This window comes from Calliphora vicina, chromosome 2 (genome assembly GCF_958450345.1).
Source record: "Calliphora vicina chromosome 2, idCalVici1.1, whole genome shotgun sequence".
Classification (NCBI taxonomy): Eukaryota; Metazoa; Arthropoda; class Insecta; order Diptera; family Calliphoridae; genus Calliphora; species Calliphora vicina.
The window spans coordinates 74,984,859-74,997,652 of NC_088781.1; the positions used below are offsets into that span (position 1 = coordinate 74,984,859).

Below are 12,794 nucleotides of genomic sequence, written 5' to 3' on the forward strand. Positions count from 1 at the left end.
ATAGGTCTAATTTAATTGAATGAACCGTTTTTTGAGAAATCGTAGAATTTTTAGATAACTGCTGTTCATAAAGTGTGTTCATTATAGCATCACCTATCATAAAAATGGTTTCATTTCGGCTTAATGCTTCTACTGTATCCTTAATGGTGTTTAAAACCTCCACTAATATTTGGAACAAGCCATTCATCAAGCAGATATGTTATATTTAAATATATTAAAGTATTTTTAAATTTTCCGTTTTTCCCGGGAAATAAATTTAAATTTCCCGGGAATTCCCGACAATAATTTTACGGGAAATCCCGGGATTTCCCGGACCCCAAACCCCAACCATAACATAAAAGAGCTTTACAAACAAATGAAATGAACGTTAATTTTGTCACTGAGTCCGATATCTGAGGAGAAGGACCAAACATATGGTGAATAACCGAAACCATTAAAACAACTTCTTAATTATTTTAGTATTCAATTATATACACGCTTTATTTCCATATTTATTTTAAGTTTAATTGTTTGTAAGTGGACTGTAAATTTTTTGTTTGTTTTGTGTGCAAATGATCAACTTGATTGTTTGTAACATAAAAGACGATTAACATTAACATTCATTTGTCATAATAATAAGGGTTGAAAATATTAAAAAATTATCATAACATAAAATGAGAGAGTAAACTTTACAAGTTATAGTTTAAATGCACAAAGTTCATATATTAAAGTTCATGTTAAATAAGAATGTTGAATTCATGGGAATGGTTCCTCAACATTGTTCTTATATTTCTTGTTCTGAGACACGTTAATGGCCTGGCGATTTTTAAACACTTTGTAACCAATTTTTGTGTTTTATATCTTATTGGAACGACAATTACGTACACATTTCGATTCTTTTAAATTAAATTGCAAAAGTAATGCATTCCAAAATTCCAAAAGAAAAAAAAATGGGACACCTTAATGTATATTATTGTTACGAAATTGTACTTGAATTCAAATATAACGATTTTAACGGCTGATTTAAAGTTGCATAATGCTATTTGAAAGCAGTGCCTCTCAAACTATAACATATCTGTGGGCATTATTAACATTAAATAAAAGCTTTAAGTTGATCATTGATCGTAAGTATGGCAACGCTGAATGTTTGCTATGACTCGTATATTCGAATTCGAGTTTTGACAGTTAAAGAACATTGTAGAAAGTTCACCAGAGATGGCGTGTGTATTCGAAAGCTCTAGGCTTCGAATATACGAGCTTTGGCAGTTAAAGAACAACCTAGAGTGCAGATGGCAGTGTTATAAATAGTGCAAATGTTGCAGTCGTGAGTGAGTTTATCAGAGACGCTATTCGAATAAACATCAACTGAGTGCCTTAAAGTGTGCTGTATTTTCAAGTGAATTCGTGTACATTATAAAGTGTGTCTGTATTTCTGCGAATTTATAAACGTGTAAAAAAACACTGAGTGACTATTTAATTCTGTTGTTGTACATTTTAAATAAATAAAGTGCTGTTACAAAGAAAACTTGATGTAATAATCAATGTAGTTCTATACAAAAAATCTATGAACTAACAAGCATACCTAAACAAAAGCGGCAAGCGTTTTCTAATTGTCAAAATTTCTCATGCCCATACAATTTGTATGGAGCATACCGAAACAACGCGGCGGCAACGCTTTGCAATTGGAAAATCCGATTTTGACAGCGCGTTTAATAATGAAGTTAGTTGCAAAACAAAATAAATGTAAACACATACAAAAGGAAAAACAAATAAGCAAGAAACTCATTTTTAAACTTTAATATTTAGTTTTTTTATAAAATTTTTGTTTACAAATCACAAAACAAAAATCAGAAACACCTATATTGTAATGTACATTATTGTTTAAATAATCCGGGTTGTTATATTTATTTTTTTGATAACTTTGTTTTTGTTGTTTGACGTAATGTTGACGCTTTTATTTAGGTATGACATTTCAGCGTTAAAGCTAAGCGAAAAAAAACATTCCTTACGCTTTTGTTTAGGTAGGCCTGTAAAATACAAGGCATTTTAGTTAACAAATTTTTATTTTTAAAATAAAGGGTAACAAATCGTACTCACATATACCAGAGGGCAACTGTGATCATTTTTAAAAACTTGTTTTGGCGTCTTTGGATTTTTTCTACATTTGACGCTGAGGCCCCATAGATGTATGTCATAACACCATATCGGTTTTATGATCATGTTGTAAAGTCGAAGTTTACAATCTAAACTAAGCGTAGAGTTTCTACCAATAAGCCAATTAATTTGAATTGATTTCAATTTCATTTGAGTCAACTTTGCATCTATATGACTTTTCCATGTAAGGCGACGATCGAGAAGTATTCCGAGGTATTTCACTTCTGATTGTTGAATTATTGTTTGGTTATTGATATGAATAGGGGGCATGATTCTCTACGCAATGTAAATGTTATATTTGTACATTTTTGCTCCTTGACTTTAATTTTCCATTTTTTAAACCATTTTTCTAATACAGATATGTGATTTTGTAAGTAACGATACGCATCTTGAGGGTTTTCATGAATGCTTAGAATAGCAGTATCATCAGCAAATATGATGTATGAGTGCGATGAGACGAATATATCAAATATAAAAAGGGTCCCAGGATACTGCCTTGCGGGACTCCAGCTTCGATGGGTTTTGCACTACTTAAAATTCTCCTTCTTTTACCTTATGTGTTCGACCAGTTGAATAGATTTCCAATAGCTTATGTGTGTTTGCGTGTAAATTTTGACACAATTTGTATATTTAACCATAACACCATACTTTATCAAACGCTTGAGAAATATCGATGAAGAGTGCGGGACAGTATTTATTTTCTTCTAACGCTTTTCTCACAATATTTACAAGTCTATGGGTTTGTTCGATATTACTGTGTTTTTTTCTAAATCCAAATTGATGATTCGGAATACAATTGTTTTCAGTTAACGTCGGGTACAACTTGTTCATAAATATCTTCTCAAATAGCTTTGATATATTAGACAATAGGCTGATGGGTCTGTATGATTCTACCAGTTAAACCTTCCATTCTGGAGGATAATATTCAAGGCGCAATATAGCATTAAAAATAAAAATAATTATTTTTATTGCTATCCGGGGTAGCTCCATAAGCATCTTATTACTGATTTGGTGAATACCAGGTGCTTTCTTGGAGTTTAAGTCAACAATAGCCTTTTCGATCTCTCGAATCTCAAAACGTAGGGGTATGGCTGCTCCAAAATGGGATACAACAGGTGGCAACTCAATTGCTTCATTTGATGTGTTCGGAGTAAATCCTTTTTTCAACTGATTAACAAACAGATTCCCTTTTTCAGTATCATTTCTTGCCCATCCACCACTTGAATTTCGCAAGGGGGCTTACATATGACAGGTCTTTTAAACTTTTTGTTGCCGGCCATAATGAGTAATCCAATTGCGGGGTTGCGTCCAGGCTTTCTAAATATTTATTCAATGATTCCATTTTTTGAAATTTTTGAAAGAGCTTTTTTAAGTCTTTTTATTTTTGATTTGAGTTGGGGTATCTGTGCAATTGCCACTCTCTTCGAACTCTTGTTTTTTTATTTAAGAGCTGATTTATCGGCCAGATTAAGATTTTTATCGAAATTGATAAGAGAGTGATCGATGTTTACTGGTGTTCTTAGCGGTATGTTTTCCTAGCAATGTGTACTGAGGTATTTTTTATATTTGATCCAATTTATTCTTGTGCCTGCCATCGCTAAATTACTAGTCGGGGATACAAATCTCGGGGTCTCAATAAAGTAACAATGAGTGAGAGGTGAGTGATCTGAAGATAGTTTCAGCGAGGAAACAATTAGAATAATTTCTCTAGGGATATTTTTAATCACGCTAAAATCAATAACATCCGGTATTTTTCGTGGGTCAGTAGGCCAGTAAGTATGTTGGCCGCTCGAAATCACAATTAAACCCATTTTAGAAATTGTATCAAACAAAACACGACCTTAGGGGTAATCAGTCGTGATCACCAAAATGTGTACTTAGCATTATAATCGCCAGCATCCCATGTTTTTATAATACTTTTAGCTGGTGGCATGTCACAGTGTCCATTGACATAATGTCCATGGACATTATGACACCCCATAAAGTGGCATTATGTCCATGGACATTATGTCATTTCGGTAGTGTCATAATGTCCATGGACACTATGTCACTTTGCTTATGGATATTATGACTCTTTTGAAAGTGTCATAATGTCCAAATTTTGTTCAGAAAAACTAATTTTTATAAAATTTTTGATCCTAGTAACAGTTTATATATTCATATATTAGAAAACTTCATGTAGCGAAGCCGTCTGCCGCGTTCCATGGAGGAGAAAACCCCTAAAAGCGGCCGCAGGCCGCAAATAAGAAATACCTTTTTCTGCGATACCGAATAGTTGCTCGCCATGCTACTGAGTGCAAAAAACTTGTCTTTGTAAATCAAGTTTTTCTGCGTGGGGGCTACGGCCGCTCTTAGGGACTTTCTTCTCCATAGAACGCGGCAGGCGGCTTCGCTAAATAATGCCTTTCTTGCAAATAAATTATTAAAAAGTATTTTTTTGAAGTGAAAGTTCTTAAATTTTTTATTGAACTCTCTTTTTTTGTCAAATTTATTCCTAAATTCATATTTATATTTTACATTACCCATTTCAACACTTTAACACTTTTACTTTTTTAAACTTTAAATTTGTGACGTCTGAACTCCACAAAATTCAGATAACAGATAACTAAAAATCGCAGCTATTGTCTTATTACTACTTTAAATTTACAACGGTAAATTCGATAGAAGCTAAATTAAAACATAAATACTTAAATTATTTTTTAAATATCATGGACATTATGGCACTCCAAAAGTGTCATTATGTCCATGGACTTTACGCCACTTTACACATAGACATTATGACACTACCAAAATGACATAATGTCCATGGACATAATGGACACTGTGACATGCCACCCTTTTAGCTCATTCAATGCGTCACAGTAACGAATGAAATATTATTTTCTTCTTTATTAAAAGAATTTAATAAGGGTACTCATTTAAACGCTTAAGTTTCCCATTTGTTCAATTGTGCAAATTTGCGCGACGTGTTTCATGAACCCACCTTTTCAATTTTGTGCAAGTTTATACATTAAATTTCTCTCTATTTGATACAAATGTCAAATAAAAATAAATTCAACAAAAGCCTTAAAAAATAAATTTTCAAATTGTATAAATTTTAATTTTAAAAATGTTGAATGAAAGTTAAATCTTTGGAACAAACGGTGATATACATAGTTTGTAAGATTTTATTTATGTTCTAGCTGTTGGTTAATGCTTTCATATACAATGTCATTTAATACAATCATTCTGTTCTAAAGTTACACAATTTTCACATGCTCAAAATTTTTATATTTTATTTGATTTTTATTTCTTATTAATAAAAGTAAACAAAAGCAGCTGATTCATCAAATGCACAATAAATTCAAGTTTGCGAGTCTAAATTGTCGCGCAAACTTATCGGAGTTGTGCAAACGAATTTCCATACATTTTTTGACAGTTCATTTGCGAGAGTATAAAAATGCACAGATTGCACAGTTTACGAGGCATATAAGCGTTTACATGAGGACCCTTAATAATTTTCAAACAAATTGCTTTGGACATTAAAGTTTGACGTAAAAAACATATGAAAAAAATTGTGATTTATAAAAACCAAATTTGTAATAAATTCGTTTATTGACGAATCGTTTGTTTAGATATTGGCCAATTTTATAAAAACAGGCTGTAAATTTATATGTAAAACCTAATTTTTCACGTAACCGAAGTGTCTAGATTATTTCACTATGATTAATGTGTTCTGAAAAACTACTGCAGCCTTGGATTCGCTTGAATTTTTTTTGTTTTCATGATGTAATTCGTGAAAGTCAGTCTTATTATTACTCTTACTTTTGGTGTTTCGCTAAGCTTTTACTAAGAGTAATATTGCAAATATTTGTATTTTTTATTGGTCGAGAAAATAGTTGGTTTTTGCCTATATCTCAGCCATTTATGGATCAATTTAGCTGATTACTAAGATAATTTAAAGATAATTAGTCCAACCACAAAATCTGAAAAGTCGATTTTAAAAAAAAATTTAACATTTATCTTTTAATTTTTACAAACATAAATAAAATATTGTTTTGTAAATTTTTTGACATTTTAATTTTTGTTTTTTATTATTCTTATTCTAACAAACACAAAGTCAAAAATTTTAAAATTTCTTTTGATATTCGTCGTAAACGCAATTCTCAAGGCTTTCTCGATCTTAAATATAAATTTGAAATTCATATTAAATATCAATTTAATGTTGATTTAAAATGAAAATTTAATTTTTTATATTTTTACTATATATCAAAGCTAAATGTTTGTTGATGTACAACATTTTTTGTTTACACGATAGTATTGAAAATATTTTATTTTTTGTAATTGATATTTTTCTGCAAATTTTATTCTTTTTTATTTGTATTTATAAATACATACCTAATACATAGGAACATAAAAAGTTTTTGAATCAAACAAGATATGAATACCAATCGTATATCAATCAAATCATAGCTATTATTTGAAAATCTAATACACTATATTATGATACATGAGTTCTTGACAACTATTAGTACTCAGTATAGTAGTCTGCAAATACCTTAAATATTATCAAGGTAAAATGTGAATGGCATACTATTTTGAAATTTGATAACAAAATTTTAAAAATTCTTTATTAATGAGTTATATTTGTCGATAACAAATATATTTGATAATAGTTATTATTATTGTAATAATATGAATATTTGTTAAACAATAATATTTAAAAAATTAAAAAATGTTTTATTTTGGAAACAACAAAATTAATTAGCCTAACAACAAATGTTAGTGTTAATTTTTGAAAATAAACAAATTCAAATAATTGAAAATATTTTTCAATGAATGTAAATAATAAACAAAATTTTAAAACTTAAAAAAAAAACAAAAAGTACATAAAGTTTCAAAACAAAAAGCTTATTTTAAAATAATAAAACAAAATTTACAAAAAGTATAAAAGTAAAAAAAGTAGAAAAAAAAATTATAAAAGTAGAAAAGTAAAAAAAAAGTAGGAAAGAAAAAAGTAGAAGAGTAAGAAAGTATAAAAATAAAGTTAATTGCTTAAAATTTTAAAAATGTTTCATCCTTTGACAATGTTCTTATTTTGTCATCAGGTAAATTTATATAATTTATGTAATAATTTTTTGAAAATTTATTTATTTTGTCTTCAAAGAAAAAAATTTATAATTTTTTAAACTTCAATTATTTAAATTATTTGAAAATATTATAATTTTTCACCCTAACTATGAAAGAAATTTTAAAGTTAATTTTTGTTGAAGTCGACTTTATTTAAATAGAATTTTTGCCTTTATTTGAAAAAAGCTTCAAATCTTTTTTCAACATATACATTCAAATAACTGAAAATATTTTTCAATGAATGTAGATATAAAAATTAAATTTCAAAAAATTAATACACATGTATACGTTCAAAACAAAAAGCTTTTTTTGAAATAATAAAACAACATTTTAAATCTTTTAAATTTGTTTTATGGTACGAAATTTAAAATAATAGTCAACTTTATGGACTTAAAATCGACTTTAAGGCTTTTGTAGTCAGGCTGATTAATTTTAGTTCATTATGGTTTGATAATTGTATTTTAAGTTTTTTATAGCGGAAAGTTTCTAATTAAAATTATTCGAATAAATTCAAGAAATAAAACGCAAATGAAATATATGCAATTTAAAAATTATAAAGATTTGAAACTTGAATTGAATATATTATTTTATTCATTAATTGTTATACAATTGTAGCAATTTTTAATATTTATAGTTTGAAATATTTTGTATTTAGACCATATTATTTGATGTAGACGTTGATGTCAACGTTGGAAATTCTGGAGTCTTTGAGAAGCTGGGCTTGAGTTGTTTGTATGTCAGAAAAAATGTGGATGGAGAAAGAAATATAATTAAAATAAAAAGGCTTGAAACTTTAATTGAATATTTTATTGTAGAAATTGTTTATGTTTATAGTTTGAAATAGTTGAAGAAAATGTTATTTGATGTAGACTCTGATGTATGATTTTGCATATAAGTGCACAAAACTTGTATTTTGTATATTTATTTATCAAACTCCATACAAATTCGTTAATTTAAGTGCATTGTTCATACCTGCACATTTAAGATAAGTGCATAATACTTTTGGAAGCTATAACTGGTTTTCATGAAAAAATTTCATTTAGCTGCTTAATATAAAATTAAATCAAAACAAAATAAGAAAAATACGATTTTGAATAAAAAATGGTATTGTAAACTTCTTAATAATTTTAAAAGTAGCTAAAATACCTAATTTGTCGTTATTTTTAAAGGAAAACATCACAAAACTTCATGTAAATTATTTGCCGTTAGCTGCTTTTTTGGACAGTAAACTTAAATGCACTTACCAGCATCAATGAGCAGGTAAGTTAACTGATGTTAACTCCACTTTTAACTTACCTGCACAAAAAATATTGTGCAAAGTTGGTTGTGCAGGTAAGTCAAAATTACTGTATTGGATTTTTGATGTTATGGTTAGAGTTGTTGTTGATTTAATTTTATGTTTTAAAAATGATAAATTTTATTATTAGAAATGTGAGATTTAAATGGTTTGGTTTTCTTTATTTGACAAAGTTATGATTGAGTGAAGAATTTTATAATGGATGTTGTGTTGAAAATTCTGGAAACTTGGAGAAGCTGGGCTACTTTAATACCACAATTCTAATACTTTTTGAATCCTTATTATTATTTCGATCATTAATTCTCTTGAAGTAGTTAATATTAAAATTTATATTTTTGTATTTTGTTTGATTTTGAATTAAAAATTATTAATATATTTTTATTATTCTTCATTTCATTAATTGATTATTTTAAATTTTGGATGAAATTTGGATTAAAATATTTATTTTAATTTTTATACATATGTTTATTGAAGACTTACACTACTTGACTCTGGTTTAGGGTTCCTAATTTCCCGGGAGGAAATTAAAAAATAGTTTTAAGGGAATTCCCGGAAATTTTTTAACACTAAATTAAACCAAAAACCAGAAAATTTTTTTCGGATAAATTGACTTATAATTTTACCAGGGTTTTAAAAGAAGTATAATATAACTTTATTTGGTTGTTGGTCCAACCTTTATAAGGGTTTCTAATTTAATAGAGGCATTTGATCGGTATTGTCACAGTCGTAGTTTTAATCAGTATAAAATCAATAAATTTTTTTTTATTTAAAAAAACTTAAGAATTTCGACCATGTTAAATCTATAAAATATGCGTAGTTATAGTGCATTTACACCGAAGCGAAATCTAGTGGATTTCAATTGAAATCTATGTTAGAATCTATGTATATCGTTCACACCGCTGTTTTCTGACATTTAGCAAGATTTCATTTAATATCAAAAACAGCTGACTGTTTTTATGTGTCACTTAACTTTTATTCATATTTGTATCCATTGAACATAAACTTTTCCGCACTTTAACTGACGTTTACAAAAGTGGTCTATCAGCTTTTCTTCATTTAACCTCATCAAAGAAAAAAGATAGCGATACATTTTTCATACATATTTGCTATTCCTTTATTACGTTGGGGTTAAATGTGGGATGCCACTTTGATACATTTTAACACCGTCATCATCATCTGTGCTTTTTATATTATTTTATTTATTTACATCTGTCAAATTTTACTACAGTGTAAAATTTTTATTTACAGTGCCGTATCTGAATATTATAACTTTTCGAAGAAAACTTATGAAGAAATTCCCGACAAACATTTCCCGAAAATTAACAAAATTATATTCCCGGGAATTCTCGGGAAATTTTTCCCGCGTAGGAACCCTACTCTGGTTTCAATATGATTTTTACATATTTTCCTTGTTTGTGTTTCATTATCACGTAGGTTATACAATTTAGAACTTTTAGTTTGAAGAGAAGATGATATTTGGCTTCCTATTAAATATTTGGCTAATTCTTGTTTAATGTATTATCATTTATTAATATGTGTGTGAACCATATATTGATAATAGTTTTCGATATAGAAAATCAGAACATTTAATTTTAAATTCATAGTAAGTTGATGAATTAAGAACTGTTAATTTGGATAAATTATTTCATATTTTCTAAAATTTTTCCAATTTCAAAAATGTATGAAATAATAATTGGTAGAAATCCTTCTCTTTGAATTATATGTTTCCTCTTTTGTTTCATTGAGGTTTGTGGTGAAAATACTTTTCACAAAAAATGCGTAAATGTATTCAAATATTGTACAAATTTCTATTTAATATTTCAGAATGCGAAAATCTTAATTTAGGTTCCATATCTAAATATTGTTTAATGTGCATAAAATAATACTCCCATTAAAATTGTACACCCTAATGTAGACTAATTAAAAGAAAATAAACTCTCCTATTAAAACTACATTAAAAGACTCTACACAATAGTACAACAAAACTAATGAAATAAAAAAACAAAATCAATTCCACACAATACAATACACAAAGCATTTTTTTTACATTACTCAAATTACCTGAAGCAAGAAAACAAAAATTTAAAAATTGTCGCTGCCTTTTTCTCTGCCAACAATTCCTCGTCATCAAATTGTCGCTGCCTTTTTCTCTGCCAAAAATTCCTCGTCATCAAATTTTCGCTGCCTTAATTTCATAAAATGCTTTTCAATATTCCTCATAAAAATTTTTCAATATTCCTCTTCTCTGCCATTTTAGAGGAAAAAATTCCTCTAAATCAAGCCAGAATCCCTACTCTATTATATTGACTTTCTGTAATTGAAAATCTAGGGGGTGAGTAATACTCACTGAGTATATCCATGAAATCACTAAGTTTCGATGAAAATCTTTGGTATCATATATTACATATCCATTTATTCGAAATGAACTTCTGGACGTCAAATGAGTTTCAGAAACTAGCATTACATCAATTTGTTGACTTCTTAAAAAATATTCGAGTTCGTTTTTGTATTGGCGTATGCCGTTTGCATTCCAGAAACATATTTGTGATTTCCGCCAGAATTGCTGCATTTTTTTACTTTTGAGTCGTTTTTGGATATAAAGAAGTGGCCACTTAAAATCCGTACGCACTATAGTAATCATAACGACGCCCCCTGTTATCAAAATGGAAAAAGATTTACATACGTTTTTAACAACAAATCTACCATTATTCTACAATTAGTTGCAAGTCATGTTTAGTTTTAAAAAGTGTAGACACAATGGAAAATGAAGCTAGAGATAAAATTGTGCACAAATATCTAGAAAATCCGACTTTGTCGGGGTAAAAGATAGCCAAAATCTGATTTTCGGCAGATATCAGGTCAAAATTTTTACATCTCGGCAGCTCGAGGTTGTGTGGCCTTTAAATATGAATACGTAAAAATGAACAAAAATATTAATATTGCAGGCAATCCGCAGCTGCGGTTTGAAGAGTCAAGCTTTTCACATGTTTTTAAAGAATTTTCAGAATTATATATAAAAAGAGAGTTTGGAAAAGCGATTGCTGTCATTAATAAGACACCACACATCTGATACAAAGTTTCAGCCAAGTTGTCATTACTCAAATAGAACTATGAAGTTGTATAATGAGAAAATATTGATGTTATACCAAAACAAATTGCCTAAATCTTCGTCCAATCGAGATATATTGGGCAATTGTTAAACGTAAATTGAAAAAGAGTGAAGGTACAGTAAACAACCAGATTTTGATGGGAACAAAGTGGAATAAATATGCTGGAATAACGGTAGAAGTGGGAGGCATAAAAAGAAAAGCCAGAAAATTTATTCGTAATAAAGACACATACACCTAGAGATAAATATTGTTAAAGCTTAATAAATTACCTTTAATTTCATGCATAAAATGTTAACATACGTTGTTTTATTTAAAAGTTATGCTCGCTTTAATCCGCACGGATTTTAAGTGGCCACTTTATCGCATTGGGTAGAACCGTGCAATTTTCAACACACCACGCAAACGGGTGGTAGTTTCCAATATACCTTAGTATGACCATATTCTTGACAATTTAGATCTACTATATGGCTCTTCTATCGTAATTTTATGATGCAATAAATATTTTAAATTGGGCGTGTTTAATTTTTGTTGAGATTAACATCACCTTACGGTAATCATTTTCATGATTTACCTGTATCTTAGTCTCGCTTATGTTACCTTGCTTAAAAGGTACAACGTAAAAAGAATTTTCTCCGACCAACGAGATTAAATTCTTAATTAGAGCATTCGAATTTTGCTCACTCAAATAAATAGGGGAGGGGGTTTGGACAACTTGGGTAATGTTGGGGGTCAGCTGTTTCATCTTGCAAAATAGAAAATCTGTTTTCGGTAGTTTTCTTACCAATTTCCTTATCTTTAGGTACTTTTGCGGTTAATGCAACTTTTGAGGATTTTGGGCTGCGTCCTCGTTTCAGTACGGTAATGTACCTATCAATTCCCACTTGGATTTGTGGTTTTTCTGCACTATTTTTGGGCTGAACATTTTTAGGTATTGCTCCCATTCTTTGGTCAATTGGGTTCGTACTTACTGCGTACGTTTTCACTTTAGGGGATGAATTACTAGGCAACTACATTTAATTTTTTTTACAGGAGAAGCAAAAAATGTTATACAATCAATAATAATAAAGTCAATCAAAAACTCGATTTTGAATTTTTGTGTAGTTACGTCCGTTTGCATTAAAGGTGACGATATGTAGGTACAAATT

General features: G+C 29.0%; 1 protein-coding gene across 1 annotated transcript in view; it reads right to left on the bottom strand.

Moving 5' to 3' along the window:
- The window catches only part of LOC135950564 (homeobox ARX homolog alr-1-like), a 54,416-nt gene extending 41,826 nt beyond the window's left edge, over positions 1-12,590 (bottom strand). Inside the window, exon 1 of the mRNA XM_065500100.1 lies at positions 12,431-12,590. Within this exon, the coding sequence (XP_065356172.1) occupies positions 12,431-12,590 (160 nt within the window). The remainder of the gene's footprint in view (positions 1-12,430) is intronic.
- Between the last annotated feature and the right edge of the window lie 204 nt (positions 12,591-12,794).